The sequence below is a fragment of the Merops nubicus genome, unplaced genomic scaffold (genome assembly GCF_000691845.1).
Source record: "Merops nubicus isolate BGI_N331 unplaced genomic scaffold, ASM69184v1 scaffold15160, whole genome shotgun sequence".
Taxonomy (NCBI): domain Eukaryota; kingdom Metazoa; phylum Chordata; class Aves; order Coraciiformes; family Meropidae; genus Merops; species Merops nubicus.
The window spans coordinates 1,824-19,051 of NW_008581076.1; the positions used below are offsets into that span (position 1 = coordinate 1,824).

General features: G+C 41.8%; 1 protein-coding gene across 1 annotated transcript in view; it reads left to right on the forward strand.

Moving 5' to 3' along the window:
* The window catches only part of ERI1 (exoribonuclease 1), a 10,038-nt gene extending 1,293 nt beyond the window's left edge, over positions 1 to 8,745 (forward strand). The window contains exons 2-6 of the mRNA XM_008948666.1: positions 1,899 to 2,109; positions 3,418 to 3,501; positions 4,068 to 4,177; positions 6,280 to 6,394; positions 8,317 to 8,745. Of these exons, the coding sequence (XP_008946914.1) occupies positions 1,899 to 2,109; positions 3,418 to 3,501; positions 4,068 to 4,177; positions 6,280 to 6,394; positions 8,317 to 8,559 (763 nt within the window). The 3' untranslated portion in view covers positions 8,560 to 8,745. The remainder of the gene's footprint in view (positions 1 to 1,898; positions 2,110 to 3,417; positions 3,502 to 4,067; positions 4,178 to 6,279; positions 6,395 to 8,316) is intronic.
* Positions 8,746 to 17,228: the final 8,483 nt, after the last annotated feature.

The window sequence follows — 17,228 nt, forward strand, 5'->3', positions numbered from 1 at the left end:
GCCAGGTCTGTTTAGACGTTTGCGAATGCGGGTGGATCGAGTGAGAGTCGCCATGTGGGCACCTTTCTCTTATGTCTTTAACTTACTGGTTTGGCTGTTTCCCATCCCAACTATGGGTAACCTCAGCTCACTGTTTATACCACCTGTTGTGGGCAGAGTCACACCTTTTGTGGGATCGTTGGGGTTGGTGTCATTTATGTACCAGCTGATTGATCTGTTTGTACCCCCAGCGATCATTCATGGAATGTCCTTTTTGCTTACAATACAGTCTGTGTATTGGTTCATCTTCCTGCTGGCTGCATCATTTTTGTTGGGCCTGGTCATTGGTAGAAAAAGGGAAAAGAGAAAAAGGAAGGAAGGAAGAGAGATTCACTTGAACAGAATAAGAGAAAAAAAAATGGTGTGGGTGGGAAGCACAATGTGCCACATTCACCCATCTTTCTGCAGGTGTTCTGGCTACATAGTTTTGTTGTGGTGGTTTTTTTTGGTTTGTTTTTTTTTTTTTTTCCCCCTTTAATTTCTCCTTTGGTTAAATGGATTTAGTTCCTCAGGAGGAAAAATTTTTGTCATGACCTACTAACATTTTTGTAAAACAGGTTACATTGGTACAGCTGTTCAGCAGTTATTCAGATTTAAAAGTAAAAGACAGAATTCAAGTAGTAAATTATGTGTTTGAGGTTTCCTCCTAGATTATTAATTTTCTATTTGTGTTTTTTATTCCATTGTTAATGGAAAAACCTTTAGACTTTTAGCTAAGCTGGACTTCTCTTGTCAATGTATTCAACTAAATTGGTCAGAATACATCTTACATTTAAAAAAATAGTGCATTGCCTCTAATGTAGTGGATTCAACAGTTGCCACACACACCACAGGTTGTAGTTTCAACTTCTTTTATAGGTTTGATGAAGAAAAAGCTAAGTTTTGCTTTTATCAGCTCCCAGACACTTTCAGCTTTGAATGAACTGGTCATTGAATTAAACTAGATTAATAAACCATAGTGTAAAAGAGTTATCTGTGTTTGCAGAAGAAGCTGATGTGCTCAAACACAGGCTTAGTTGTCCAATTCCAGTTTTTCCTTGTGGATCAGTGGGCTGCTTTTCTGATAACACCACTTGCTCTAAGTAGCTATTATGGCTTCAGTGATTTCATTTGCAATGTGTAATTTGAAAAATAACTTCCTTCGAAGAGTAAATGAGCCTTGTTTATTCAGCTCTGGTTTGGTATGCAGCAGTTCTGGCACCTTCACTTGCACATTATAAAGTTGTTATTATTAAAAAAGATGCAGCAAGTAATTTTAATCGCTTGCCACTGAATTTGTGTTAGCAACAAACCTCCTGAAAAGCAGGATCTTGTCCAGGAAGTTTTCCTGACAACTGAAATCTCAAGTACTTTTAATTGGGTTAGTCGAGCTCAATTTTAAATTTAAATTGAGACAAATTAAAAATGTGGGCGTTTTATCTGTATTCTGCATTATCTGTGCCACTGATGCAGGAATAGCTCGAGCAGGAGTCGCTTCAGGCAGAGGGCACAGGGAAATGTGGGTGAAGCAGCAGAGCTTCCAGGGCCAGAGGTCATCCAGGAGCAACCTACAAAGGCTTGGGCTCTGCTGAGGCTTTGGTTACTGAGTCTTGCTGAACTGGAGGTGCCTGTACTTCCCAGTCTGTCCCCAAATACTGATATTATCCAGATGTGTTAGTTACCAGGGGTGTCACAGCCTCTGCTTTATTCCAGATAATGGCATGTTGACTGTATGATAAATTTGAATTCAGACTTCATAAAGCACCAGCGTTCAAAATTGGGTTAGTAAATGATGAACATTCAAATGTTAACTATGGCTTCAGTTCTGTGATGGTGTAACAAAGATCACATTCTCATTTAATTATTTCTTGTCTTTTCAGAGGAGTGAAAGACGTGCTGAAAAAGAGACTGAAAAACTATTATAAGAAGCAGAAGCTGATGCAGAAGGAAACCATTAACGGCAGCAGCTACTATGACTACATCTGTGTTGTTGACTTTGAAGCAACGTGTGAAGAAGGAAACCCACCAGAATTTGTACATGAAATAATTGAGTTTCCTGTTGTCTTACTAAACACACATACCCTGGAAATAGTAAGTGAGCTAATTACTGTGTCAGTATGCTGTTCTTCCATGTGACTTCTTTGCTTCAGAAAGTCTGGATTAGATTTTAGGTAGACATTGAACTTCATTAAAAATAGCTTGCTTTTTTTTTTCATAAAGACCTATCCTCTGTGCCTCTTATATACAGGCAAAACTTTTTATTCTTAAAGCATCTAGAATAGATCACGGTCCTTCTGACAACTACCTCTACTGATATAAAAGACTAAAAGTTCTCCCCCACCCCACTTCTTACCCTGCTTTAAGAGCCACAAAGCTATTTCTAGGACTCAAGGGATTCATCACGAATAGGAATGAGCAAATTCTGTGGTCCTGTGTGAGGCAATGTAGAAGAGACTGCAGAGGTCTAGAAAGTGGGGTTGAGTGAGCTCTGTTTCCACAGTGTACCTGATGGATTGACAGCTGTCTAACCTGGTTTTAAACATACTTAGTAGGCATTTGGCAGCCTGCAGTGTTCCAATACAGCTTTCTTTGAGGAAATACTTACTACTTGCTGTCTAACTTTGTGAAACAGAGAAAGCCACTAATCAAGGAGCCTGCACTAATTTATCAAGAACTTCTAAGAGGAGGATGATTTCCAGTAGTCACTGTGATGCTACATTAGAGTGTAGCTGCATGTGTGACTAGGTAGAGGGTTGTGCAGATGAGTGAGGTTGTTCTATTACCTTTAGAATTGTAGGAAGCAGTGTGGTATTTTCCCCTGTCTAAAAGGTTTTGTGTAGCAGCAGTGATTTGGGGCTTTCTTTTTTTCCATGAAACTTCCATGTCATCTTCATTCTTGTACTGTTCAGTTTCCCAGAGTGAGAGGATTGTGTTTACCTCTGACTGGCTGGCATTTACCAGACTGGCTGGTGTATGACTTGCATGCAGCCCTTGAGATTTGTGTCCTGTTGCCTTCCTTGAATTACAAATGAGCCTTTAGAGATACCACCTAAAACTCATCAAACTTTGCTCATGCCTCTCACTTCTCTTTTCCTGACTCATGCTCTCCTTTTCCCAAATCTTCCTCTTTATTGTAGTCTGTCCTTCTCCCCTCTTGCTCCATATCTCTTTAGTGCCCACTGGTTGAGAGGAGGAGGGACCTGTTCCAGTTGGAAAGCCAGCCATCCATCCTGTTGGGAATTCCATGATGGCCAGTCAGGACACTCATTGGCTGGGGTTGTGCACAGTTCTCCTTGGCTCCAGCAGGGCAAGTAGCTGCTGTTGCCTTTCAGCTATGGGCAAGCCAAAGAAGTTGCTAAATGGTGTGCTGCTGCTGAGTGTTTGATTCTCTCATGACAGGAGGATACCTTTCAGCAATATGTGAAGCCAGAGATTAATCCCAAGCTTTCAAACTTCTGCATCAGTCTGACAGGAATCACCCAGGTAATCTGCATTTTTGTTTCTTCAGGAAAAAAACATGAAAAAAAGAGATGATGTGTAGCTGTTTGCAGACTGGTAATCTTTCATTGTGATTTTTCTGTAAGGCTTATTCTCCTAATCCTTGTTTTTTTCTTGCTCTTGTTACCACAGAACTGATTTCACTGAATTGCTTGTTAAAAGTGTTTGTAAGGGGCTGCAGGGAAAAGCATTCACTTTGTAACCTGGTTGTTTGTAGAAGCTTCATCATTAGCAGAAGAAAAACTGCATCAATTCCTCTTCCAGGTTTTTTATTCTAAAGGATTTAGAGTCTTAGGATGGCAATGGTTTGTGATAAAGGAGCAGGAGGTTGGGGAAACAAGCTCCACAGTTTTAATCTTAAGTACCACAGGGGGCTAACTGTGTTACCTTTATAGATGCCATTTGGAGTTTGGCTGTTTTAGTGGTGCTTTTTTTTCAGTTTAGAAAAATCTAGAGTGAGTACCTACGTACCAATATAATTCTTGTACTTCAGACTGTTTTGGGTTTTTTTTTGCCTCTGAAAAAAAGTTCACTCTCTTCTTTTCTCTTAGGACATTGTTGATAAAGCTGATACATTTCCTCAGGTCCTGCAGAATGTGGTAGAGTGGATGAGACAGCGAGAACTGGGGACAAAGTATAGCTATGCCATGTTGACAGATGGGTATGTCCTTACATCACCTTCTCATCAGTCTAAAACTGCAGAACTCTGTTTAATCCTTGGGGAGAGTGTTGCTAAAGGTGGATCATGAGACTGCCATTTTGGCATTTTATTATAATTTTAGCTTTTGGGAAAACGAGGAAGAGCTGCACTAAACAATTTGAAATTCAGCTTAAATCCATTAGATGGCACTGTTTCTTTCCTAGATTTTTGTACACAACTAATTGATGTTGAGTAGACTGATTAGCTTTTTAGGTTGTTGTAATTCTCAATTTACATCTAATTTTCATCTAGCACATAATACCTAAAAATACCATTGTGTAATTTCATAGAATCCTGGAGTTGTTTAGTTTGGAAAAGACCTTTAAGATCATTGAGTCCAACTGTTAACCCAGCACTGCCAAGTCTTCCACTAAGCCCTGTCACTAAGCACCACATCTACAAGGCTTTTAAATACCTCCAGGGATGGTGACTCTGCCACTTCCCTGGGCAACCTGTTCCAGGGCTTGACAACCCTTTCTGTGAAGAAATTTTTCCTAATATCCAACCTAAATTCCCTGGACAACCTGTTCCAGGGCTTGACAACCCTTTCTGTGAAGAAATTTTTCCTAATATCCAACCTAAACCTGCCCTGGTGCAACTTGAGGCCTCTTCTTCTTGTCCTACCACTTGCTACATAGGAGAACAGACCGATCCCACCTCAGTACAACCTCTTTTCAGGCATTTGTAGAGAATGATAAAGTCTCCCCTGCCTGAGCCTTTTCTCCAGGCTATCAGCCAGTCCTCCTAAGACTTCTTATCTAGACCCCTCACCATTCTTATTGCCCTTCTTTGGACCCACTCCAGCACCTTGATGTAATGAGTGGCCCAAAACTGAACACGGTATTCAAGGTGTGGCCTCACCCCTGTTGAGTACAGGGGGGTGGTCACTGCCCTACTCCTGCTGGCCATGCTATTTTTGATCCAAGCCAGGATGCTGTTGGCATTCTTGGCCACCTGGGCACACTGCTGGCTGTCGACCAGAACCCCCAGGTCCCTTTCTGCTGAGCAGCTTTCCAGTCACTCCTCCCCAAGCCTGTGGTGTTGCATGGTGGTGTTGTGGCACAAATGCAGGACCCAGCACTTGGCCTCGTTGTTTTTTCTCAAAATTCTTGAAGATTTCAGCAATGACTATAAATCACGAGTCTCTTCTGGTGAAGAACCTGTCATTGAAATGTGGCTGTGTCCAGTGTGAACAGTGAAGCCAATTAAAAGCTGTTTTATGAGACTTGAGGTGTACAGTTTAGATCCATAGAAGATCTAAATGGTCTGTGTACACCTTAAAAATAAGGAGTTAAACCAATGTAATTTCAGCTTTATTTATTCTGCTATTCGACTAATTACAATTAGGTTTCTATCTTTGAAAGCAAGAATGAATGAATTAAAAAAAGAAAATGCTAAAGCAAAACTGGTACAAGACAGGTTATGTTACCAGACCTAGAATGTGTCTGGAATTCCTCTCCAGGGGAATCCTCTTGGTGAAGCTCCTCAAGGAGAATAGGTGCAGTGAAACCTTCTCATGCTGGTGAGGTTGTGTAGACAGCTGCAAGACGGGGGGAAAAAAAGCGTCGTTTTAGCTTGAAGCTTACAAACTTGTTGGGATGGTTCCTTTCAGGAGGGCTGCTAGAAGTGCCTAGAGTTATAGTTCCATCTTCTTTCCATGAAGGTATGGGTCTCCTAAATCTAGGTGCAGTCTTGTTTTAATAGCCTGAGTTCAGTAGAGAGATGCATAACCAAGTCATCGGGAACGTTTGCTTCCCCAAGCGCTGTGTGGCTCATTGGCCATTTTTGGTGTAGGTGGAGAAGCTGGCATGCTATTTCATAACTATTGTGGACCTGAAACCATCCTAGTGAAAGTCTTGCTCCATGTCATTATTTGTTTTCCCCCTAAGAAACAAATTCATATGAAAAAATGATTTATGGCGACTATAACAAAAGAGCTTTTCCTAAACTGGTTTCCTTCTGACCGCCAAAGAAAAGACGGGTTTTTGTGCAGTATGTAGAACACGGAGCACCTGAATTACATGTTACTGATGTTTTTCTCTATTCTATCTTGACTTCCTAAGATCTTGGGACATGAGTAAATTTTTGAACACCCAGTGCCGTATCAGCCGTATCAAATACCCTTCTTTTGCCAAAAAATGGATCAATATTCGCAAGTCCTATGGCAACTTCTATAAGGTTTGTACGAGTTGTTATTTCTCTTGCGGGGAAATTCAGTTTAAAAGTCTAGAATGTCCTGTTGTGCTTGTCATCTTTACTCGTGTAGTACAAAATTATAGTGCTTAAACTAGTTGCCCGAGGCCTGATTTTCAAATGTGCTCCATGACCAGATCTCACTTGACTAATTGAAGATTATACCATCTACTGCATTTTGATGTTACCTTGTTTTTAAGAATCAGGAGATGCTCCATGACGGGTTGTCTAAAAATGTCATACTTGTGCTCTCAGATTAAATGTGTCTTGAAGTAGTTCAGCTGAAAAGACTATTGATTTCTCAATTTATTATTATTTTTTTCCCCCCTGTTTTCATGTCATACACTACAAAACTAATTTGCACCACTACCCTCAGACATCTTCACTTTTGACAGTGAAAGGGAGACAGAAAGATTAGGACGTATCTACAGTGGAATAAAAGTGCCAAAGGAGAAGTAATACCAAGTTCAGTGCTGGACCCTGTTGCTGCTTCCTTTCCCTCAGAGAGGTTCTGAGTAGTTCTTAGTCTACACTAAGCCATCTGTTTGAATGTGATTTCAGCCTAGCTGGTGATATTCTCTTGAAGGGCTTTTTCATACTGAATGTAACCTCTGGGGGGGAAAAAAAAAAGGTTAACATTTAGTAAGACAGAGCTTTCTTTTGTGCTCAGCAAACATTACAGGGTTACTCCATTTCTCCCTTTATTTTTGTGCCTTCTCTATGTGGCCGTTTCTGTTAGAAACAGGCAAGAGCACAGAACACTATCCTGTTAGTCTGATTAGCTTTAACCTAGACATACCTTCTTTTTCCTCTGCTGAGCAGCAAGTGCTTTTTCATCAAAGGCAATGAAGATTATAACTTGGAAGGAATCAGGGATTTTTATTGTTTGTGATTATTTTTTTTAATAAATGCACATGCAGCATTTATAGTTGTTGAGTGCTTCTGCTCAGCTGTTCTCTGCTGCTGTTGTATCTGCTGTTAAGCAATAGTAGCAGATAAAATTACTGACAAGGAATGTATTGTAACTTTCCTGTGGAGTATCCCACAACCTGCAGTATGTCTCCCCTGCCCAGTTTGTGGGTGTTATTTTTGGAGCTGCAGACTGTCAAGTTTTGGCAACCATGTTGTCAGCATTCTGCCTAGCTATTAAATCCAGCAGTATGGTGCAATATCCTGGAATTTGTTGTGTCCCATGTTCCCCCACCCCAACCACCACCACCACCAAGACAGCAAAGTAAAGTTTTCTTTTCAAGTTACCCTTTTGTTTTTCTTTAACCTTTCTAAAAAAAACAAATGTATATTTAGTAGTTCATCAAGGGAGGATTTGGGGCCTCTGCTGTTGTAGCACTTTGCACAGGTAAGTCAGTTAAGTTTCCTTGTCTGTTCAAGCTATTGGTCATCCATGTAAACATGGGCTGCTGAAGGTGTCACTGCTCTGTTCCTGTGGTGTTTGGAGGTGTTGAGAAGCTTGATGTCAGTCAGAATCAGGAGCCTGGTCTTCTTTAATCACTCAGCATTTAAAAGGAAGAACAAAACGCGATTCCCTCTGAAATGACACTTTTGGTTTTAATTCCTTTTTTTTAAGGATTGTTAAGCCTCAATAGGCCTTGGCTTCCAATGATGCCAGCACTGGCACATCTTGAGCTGGTGCTGGTAATGGTGCAAGCCTCTCAATATTATCCTGAGTCTAGACAAGCTTCTGTTGACTGTCTCCTCTGTAGAAATGAGAGTGTCTGTCTCACCAAAGTGCTTTGAAGTTAAATTGTTAGTGATCTGACAGAAGGCAAATGAAAGTAGTATGTGACTTAAGTAGACTTAAAATCTGCATATATTTCTATGTGCTGTGCTAGGTTCTGTATTGAGTCTTTTTAATCTAATTCTTGCATGTGGTTTGCTTTCTCCACCAGGTTCCTAGGAACCAGACCAAGCTGACGATCATGCTTGAAAAGTTGGGCATGAATTACGATGGGAGACCTCACAGTGGACTTGATGACTCCAAAAACATTGCCAGGATAGCTATAAGGATGCTGCAGGATGGCTGTGAACTGCGGGTGAATGAGAGAATGCATGCTGGACAGCTTATGACAGTCTCCTCCTTAGCCCCCTTAGAGGGAGCCCCTGCTCCACAGATGCCCCGCTACAGAAACTAAGAGTTCTGGGGTTCTGCTTTAGGAACTGCTCTCAGATCCCCACTAAGGACTGTTAAGAGCTTCTTAAATGGCCACCTCTGCCAACCTGTCTGCAGTGCAGAATCTGAAAGCACCTTAACTGATCCTCTCTGTTGAAATAAAGGGGAGTGTGGAAGCTCTTTGCTCTTTGAAGCCTGTGTTACAACATATTTTTTTTTTTTATATATACTGATGATTTGCTTTGTTGCTGTTTGCAGCTTTTCTAGCTATAAGGCTGACATGCAGAACCCAAGGAAAGTGTTAAGCCTTTAAGAACATGCAATTTAAACACAGGCAGAGGTTGATGAGGCCTGCACGTTGCTGCCCCACCCCAGCCTGTGGGTCGTAGTTATTTGCTGTGCTGTACTCTGATGATATCTAACATCTGATTATTCATTGCACACAAATAAGACATTGCTGGAAGAACTGAAGTAGCAGGTGGCCAGGCTGGCCTTTCTTGATAAGGCACTCTTCTAAGCATTCCTGCTGGTTTTTTTTTGATTTTGTTTGGTGGTGTTGCTCTTTTTTTTTACAAAGTTGAGGAGAAATAGGAGCATGCCCATCAATTCTAAAGCAGAAGAGATTTGTTTCTTAAAGGCATATGTTCATCTGCTTCCACATCAGCTAGAAGAGCTATGTATTGAATAAAAAAAATCCATTAATGCAGTATGATAGTAACATTTTGACCTGTACTTAGAAGGTTCTTCCATTTTTCACTTTGAGGATTGTCTCTCCTATTCCTGCTATACTCATAGCTGCACTTCACCTGTTGTGGCTTTTAGACACTGTCAGCCATTTGGCCTTAAAAATAAGTGAAGGGAAAATAAGTTCAAAACATGCCAGGTGGTCAAAATGTTGTGCTATGTGTTTATTACATAAAACAAATCAAGAAGCTTCTTGTTTATGGTTAAAGATGTGCTCAGCTATTTTGGTACCTTCTCATACCTCTGCTACCATGAAGCTCTGCCTTTATCTCAAAATCTAACATTGAAAGATTAATATTATTTTATTAGCAAAGCCATGTCTAATTATTAACAACTTCTGCTTTCTTTTTAGGCCCCAGATAAGATGATACTCAGAATAGGCCAAAGCGTTAATTAGCTTTGCCACCATGGGCTGTTGTGAAATACCACATTAATGTGCTCAGCTTTGCATTAGAATGGCTTGTTCTGAAAAGCAGAATGATGTATTTTGGTTGCTTTTAGTCATTAAAAAAAAAAAAAAGTGGGTTTGGTATCCCTGTATTATAACTTATTTGTTCTTTTTACAACTTGCATTCAGGAAACAAAATAACAATTCGTAATAAAGCTTTGTTGAGAACATTTGCTGCTTGGCTAATCAAACTCCTCCCAACTCCCTTTGCTCTCTGACTGTTAAACTGGATCAATGAAAACGTGAAAAACTTTTAAGTTCAGGTAAGAATGAGAGGTATTGGTCAAGTCTCAGTTGCTCCAGATGTGGGAAGGAAGCCGTTTTCTTACAGAGTCACAGATTTGGACAGCCACAGCTGCTTTAGAACAATGGGGTTTTTTTCTGAAAATAAATACTTGTTCTACTTGCAGAGTTTTGTGGAACTTTACAGTTTCTTTTCTTTCTGTAGCAACGCTTGATGTATTTTCAGAAGTGTAAAATCCAAATCTCTGATAATGTTTGCTCTGAAAATACCATCTATTTGTCAGGCTGTATTTTGTACAAATTGTTAATTACATATTTGCTTATTACTAGGGCAACCCTAGTAGCCTATTTTCTGACAAGCCACAGTGATTTACATTTTTTTGTCTCTGAGTTACTTTGGTGCAGTTTTCTCTGATAAAATTATGTCTAGCTCAGCAGATCTCCCCTTGGGCTGCTGGGAAGTATCATAGACTTTGTCACTAGTCTTTTATTTACAGGCCTGTACCCAGGCTCACAGTCCAATGAAAAACTTTGTTACAGATTATACTACAGGTTTTGTAAGTGAAGAGCTGTTGTAATTTTACATCATTTAAGTACAGAGTTGTTTATTTTTGTTAAATAACTTCAAGAAGATATTTTGAGATGAGAGTTTAATAATTGATTTCTGTTCACTGTTTTGAGTCTTTTTTTTTATCAGTGAGTTGCTGAATTGGTAGAACCATTCCAAATACTATTTTCTCTACACTGGATCAATGTCAGACTGTAAGGTGTAAAGATTTTCACAGAATGTTTGATTCTGTGATTTTTAAATGAAGTTAATTTTGTCATTGTGAATGTTTACTTGAAATATAAACAAACTTATTAAAACAAGTTGGTATTTATTAACATGCCAGGTACTGAATTCACTCTAAAGCATGAGATGACTTAAGCAGTCTTGAGTGTTTTGGTCCCAGCATGGCTCAAGGTTATTCTTCTCTGATGGACTATCAACATTGTCATGGCTAGGTGGCTTAAATCTCATGAATGTGACTAGTTCCCAGCACTCAGTGAAGGGCTAAGTTTTCCTGGATGCTTTCACACTAAGGGGGAAGGAGGCATCTGAGGTAAAAAAATTAAAAAAAGTGGTACAGTCATTTTAGTAGTGACACTTGTGTTCAGCCAACAATTTTTTTTCAGGTTGCTGTTTGCTCACTGAGAGAAGCTTGCTGAGTGCATCTCTGCCATAATGAGCATTTTGCTTTATTAGAGGAGTCATCTTGTGCTAGAAAAATGGACAGCTATATAAGAAACGATCTTTTTACACAGAGGAAGCCCCTGCAGTCATTATCCTGCTGACACAGTAAGAGGCTTTGTTTTGTTGGTGGTTTTTTTATTTCATGTTTTAGGAGCTGTGCTTGAGTGATTCCACTGCTCCTGCAGAGGGCCTTTGTAAAACATAGTACTTTAAATAAAGGAGTTTGCAGATAAATTTCAACGTGAGCATTTTCAAGTAGATTTCTTAGTATTTCACTTATGTGAATGTGAGAGGGATTCACAGAGACTGTCAGGGTTGTGTTGGAGAGGAAGAAAGGTTTCTCAGGCAGGTTAAAGAGCAATGACCTCTGTCTTGATGAGCAAATGCCTGAGCAAATGTTGCTAGCTGCATGGGGAAGAGGAGGTCACAACAGTGTCCCATCAACCTCCTGGTGAGGTATGGCTACAGGGGCATGTCTCACCAGGTCAGTTGTCCATAGAAACTGCTCTTGTCTGTGCTCGTCTTATAATAAGGTAATTGAATAATTTGGTTTAACAAGGTGGTTGCTGTTTCCATGTTTTGTTGAGAATCAACATTGCATGAGGCAGGGGCTGTTCCCAAAAGTGGAAAGAAGTAAAAAAAAAACTCTGTTCACCTTGAGTTGAAGTTCTCGTGCCCTTGGAAAGCTCTCAGCACTTCACTGCAGACCTTCACTGCTCTTCAGTGACCTTGTGGGAGCAGTGTTCTTTCACCACAGCTTTGCTGAAGGACAACTCATTTATTTCTTCCTACAGTTCCCAGGGCTGTTTAAGTCCTCACTTTCCCTTTTTCTTGCATTAGTGCACTTTTGCCTCCCCTGGGAAGAATGTGCTAGGTAAGATCTTTGTATACCCTTTTCAGCCTGGGAAAACAAAACAAAACAACAAAACACATGTCCTTTAGAAAGAAATAATCTTACTTGTGGAGGATAGGTGTCAGGAGACCCAGTTAGTGAGTGGAGGCTTTTGAGATGGGTTAAATGTACAGAACATCACTCTAGCCTAGCCAAGACTGTTCTAGCTCCCTCTCAAGGACTTCATATTTGGCAGCCACATTGGATAACAGTGGCTTCCCCTAATGGCAATGCATGAAGTAGCCAGGTGGTGATCAGTCCAGGCTTCTGCTCTACCTGGTATCAAGCTGTGGCCTTGCTGAGCCTTCCTGCTCATCCAAAGGAGAACAGGGTGCTGATCTACAAGTATCAATGCAGACAAGACTGTGGAGGATGAGAAGTCGGTTCTCTTGGGTTCCTTCTGAGTTTGGTCTTTGCACATTCACAGCCTCCAACACTGGCTTTTGCCCTCTCTAAACTGGAGGACTTTGTCTTGTGGGAGAAAAGTCTGAAGTAGCTTCAGGGATGTGGTCCTTAAATTAAAGGAGTGTGACTGCTTTGCACGAAGTGGCCTCACATGGAGGAAGGGTTTCTTTGCATGACTTACAAGAGCCTTGGACACCTCTCTGTGGCAGAGGTGACCTCTGGGTGTGTTCTGATCAGGGATGTGATTTGCATGGCTCATGCAGCTGTCTCCTCTGTGGCCACTCAGGGGTGTCCCATGGGTAGTACTATGCCCTGCTGCTGAGATCTTAACTCTGCATGGCCATGACTGCACTGGTTAATTGTAAGTCTTGTGACACTGCTTGCAGGGACGTAGTAGGGTTTTTTTTTCCTTACTTTCCTGGCTAAGTTATTGCTCATTGTGGTTTTTCTGCTGTTGGAAGTGAATGCAAGTACTGATCTTGCATTGGTCAAGTACTTGTAGGTGATTCAGACCTTCTTTTTTTATATTCCCTGTTTCAGTGATGATGGTTATTAAAGAGCACACGTAGCCAAATGGACCTCTGTGAGCCAGAGATGTCCCAATAAGCAGGAATTGCTTCATCATGCTTGGGCTGGGCTTTGGGGTGGTGTGCAGGTCCTGGGCTGCAGGCTGTGACCGTGGAGCAGGACACACCTTCCCAGACAGGTACATGCTCAGCAAAACACCAGGCTTGGGCATCTCATATGTTTACTTATGACTGCAATCAGTATGATTTGGAGGTCTCCTTGCTGCGTTCCTTTCTTTATTTCATAATAGTTCATTGTTTGAATTGATAAGTAGTTGAATACTTATGCTCTGAGCAGCATGAAAGCACTTTATATGTACTTTTTTTATAGAGGCAGGTGTAGCAGTGTGGCAGTATGAGACATCAAAGTGCCCCTTGGATGTTTGTGATTAATTTCTAGTCATGCAGATATGGACTAAGATGATAGAGACCTAAAAAGAAGGGAGAAGTGACATGCTACTAGCTGATCTAGGCAGGGTAGGCCAAGCGTGGTGTGCTTATATCTATCCATGTAGTTTAATACAGTTAATGAACTTTTGAGGATAGGCTTTTTGGGATGCCCAAGGCCATGTACAAAGAGGGTAAGTGGCTGCTTTGGCACTAAGCTTGGCTGTATTTAAGCACAATCCGGGGGACAGCATGGTCCTATATTGTTGTCCTTCATAAAGAGAGGGAAGATGGAGCCAGCCCTCTGACCCCTCTGTTAATGATGGCTCTGCTCCAAATGGGAGACTGGTCAAGAGACCTCCCCACCTTCTTTCCAAACAACATTGCTCTGATCTGTAAAAACCAGTCAAGGGTAAAAGCAAAATGTGGGTTATCTGGTAGTCTTAATCTGCTGCTGGGATCTCTTGGCTAACTGGGAACTTTCCATGCGTTTTTGGCCACAGATGGAGTCTTCAGACCAGCTGTACTCTTCAGAGGACTTTTGTCTCTCATTACTTGATAGAGAGCTGTTCTTTCCTACCAGCACAATGTCTTGCCATGTGTTAGTTTGGAAAGGTATGCTGTGTCCTGCTGAGAGTAATATCCATAGAGCAGGTCACCATCACACTTGGCAGTCTTCAGTAAAAAGGCAGCACTGTAGATAAGGGGCATTCATTTGAGCTGAGAGGCCTGGGTGGGGCATGGCTGGAAAAAGATAGGAAGTGTCCTTGTCCAGCATCAGAGGGAGCTGCTGTGATGCCTGCAAAGCCCATCTGTTGGTCTGCTGCAAATCTTTGGGAGCAGTTTCCTTCAGCTATGCTGGTGTCTTATTTCCCTGCTAATCCACAGACCCACATGGGAGTGTCTCTTCTCCAGACCCTCCTCAAGCACTTCAAATTTGCTGGGTTTGGGGCTGGCTTCTCTGGAATTTACTAGCTTGCTCCTTGTTTTGCTTACATGAAATAGTCCTTCCCTGACCCTGCTTGTACTGATTCTCTAAAAAGCCATGTCTGGAAGCAGATGTACTCTATGCTGTAATCTTGTCTGTGCTGCTAGCCTAACTGTTATGAACAGGTCTTACAGAAACCTTATCAGATCAGAGACTGCTGCCTTGTTAGGAGCTTATGCAGTGTGGTGTTGTGGTTCCTGAATGCCACAGCCACTTCTCAGATACTAACAGTAGGGAGGGCAGTATAAGTAAGTGGAGAATCTCAGTTTCCTTCACAAATCGTGGCAAAAAGCTTGTGGCAAATTCTTATGGTTTAATGGTGCTTTCATTCATGCATGCTATCCCAGGCACATCTCCTCTGGGGCTGCTGCCACCATTCAAAATTCAAAATTGTGGCAAGGGTCCTTTTGAAACTGAAGTGCCAGTGAAGTTAGATGTGTGATGGGTATTTGTTTGTGTGATGGGTATCTATCTGTTTCTACACTAGAGCTGTTTTGGGAAGTGTGGAGGAGGTAGAGTGGTGCTTTAGATGCACTGAGTAAGCCTGTTCAAATGCCAGACAGATTATTAGCCTTCAAGCATGGAAAGCTCGTGTTGGCCTTGAAAGAAGAAAATAAAAGATTTTTAGAAGTTTAAAAAGATTAAAAGTTTATATTTGAGACACTGGGAAGATGAAGAAATAAGCATATGGTTTCAAGAGGACTGGGAAATTGGAAGTGCTTTAGAAGAAGCACGGTGCTGAGAAAGTGGTTTTGTGCTGTTGAGTACAGCAGCCTGTGACAAACAGAACAGTTTTTGTTCATTGCAAGATGTTCTTCTGATAGTTGTGTAGCATTCAGCATTTTGTAGCTGTTTAACACTTCAGAGTGCGACACCACAGAGCTCTGGAGTACCTTGATCAGCCTTGCTGGCTGTTTTTGGGGAGCAGCTCTTAGGACAGAGAAGATATTAATCAGGCTGAGGTGGTGGCAGCACCATAGAGGAAGTCAATTGTATTATAAACACCATGCCTCAACCTTGAAAACTTCCTTGGCAGGAAGTTTTCTTCCAGAGTTTAAGCTGAGAGATGGTGATGTTCTTCTAAGTATTGGATCAAGGCTTCAAAATTAATGGTCCTCTGACAATGTTCTTTTCACTATGAAAACAGAATCACTGTAACTGCCCATAACTTAGCTCCCTTTCAGGCAGAGAATAGTAAATGCCTTCTTCCTGTCCTCCAGCCAAGAGACCTGCCCACCTGGTGGGTAGCTTGACATAGATATGGGAATTTTTGTTTATTTCCTGGCATGATTTGGCAGAGGCTGAATGAACTCCTCTGGGCTTGGCTGATCCTGTGTGTGTGTGAAGCATTTCTGTAGAGGTTGCAGTATATGTGTCAACTGGATGAATTTCTGTCTTCTGTTCTACATGTAGAAGGTAGTCATGCTCAAGGCTGTTGAACTTTCCTGAGCCAACAGACCACAGACCTAATTCAGGTTCCCTCTGGTAGCTGTGGTGGTGAGCAAAATACTCTGTGGTGGAAACAGTGGCTTTTGTGTCTGAGAGGTGAAGAACATAGAGCTTGGCTGTGTGCCACTGGGTGTATAGTAAACTTGTCCAACTGTACTCATACTGTATACGAAAGGGCTTCACAGCTTAACATCTGAGCTGGGGGCTGCAGCCCCCTGGCCACTGCTGTGGGGAGCTTTTCATCTGTTCCTCCTTTTCTGCTGTCTGCGTAAAATTACAGGGAAAAAAAAATTGCACAAAATCTCCTCCAGCACATCCTGCAGCTCAGCCAATTCCTCACGCTCCAATGGTCTAGAACTCTTTGTACATACAGTCATCTTTTAGAATATAAATGTCTTGAAAGAGATTTTTTCTCCCCCTGCAATCTTAGAGTTCTGGGGCACATGTAGAATGGACTGAACTGTCTTAATGTACTCTAAATGACCTCTGTTTTTTCACCAACTACCTTTCAATCTGGCAGACAACCACTGCTCTGTTCACTTGTGGGGTTTGTGGCAGGACTAAGTGTCTGCAACATGCCTGGAAGTACAACTGACTGCTTTCTCTCTCCCTTTTGCTTCCCAGTTCAAGCTTTCCACTCTATTCTGCTCCAGCCGTGCTATGGTTTGCGCTAAGTCTTCCCTTCTCTTTTTCCCTTTCTCCCTCTTACTTTTTGTCTCCCTGTGCTGTGGTCCTGACCATGGCATCTTATCATAGCTCAGCAGCCCCTTGATGTCAAGGATCTAACCCCCAAAGTATGTGCAGTTGGGCTGAGCCCTGTGCTTGCTTAAGGAGAGGGACGAGCGTGGTAAGTTTTGTACACCGACTGTGGTTTACTGCAAAGCTGCTAGCCCCATTCTAGAGAGGATGAAATTCAGGCATCAAATTAAAGTGCTGTTCAGGTTTAAGCAGTGAGTAAAGCTTGTGCTAGAAACAGAAATCAGCTGCCCTGTGTCTCCTCAGCTACTGTCTCCTGCAAATCCCCTACTGTTTCTTTTCAATAGATGAGATCTCGGTGTAGGTCTGCCACTAGAGGAAGAGGCTGTGCAAATGCTGCTGTGATTTTGGCTGATCTCTTCTTGGAGACAGGCCCTTGCCTGAGGGAATTCTACTCAAGCTCCTTGTTTCCAAAGCAGCTGGCTCTGCATCTCATCTCTGGACGTGCAGGATATAGCTTCTGCAAATACTTTCTTGACCAACGGGATGTTGCGCTCTGCCCGCCCTGGCCCCAGCCCTGAGACTTCCAAGAGCTCTGAGTGCATGCAGTGACTTGGACTGACAGCACAAAACCCTGTG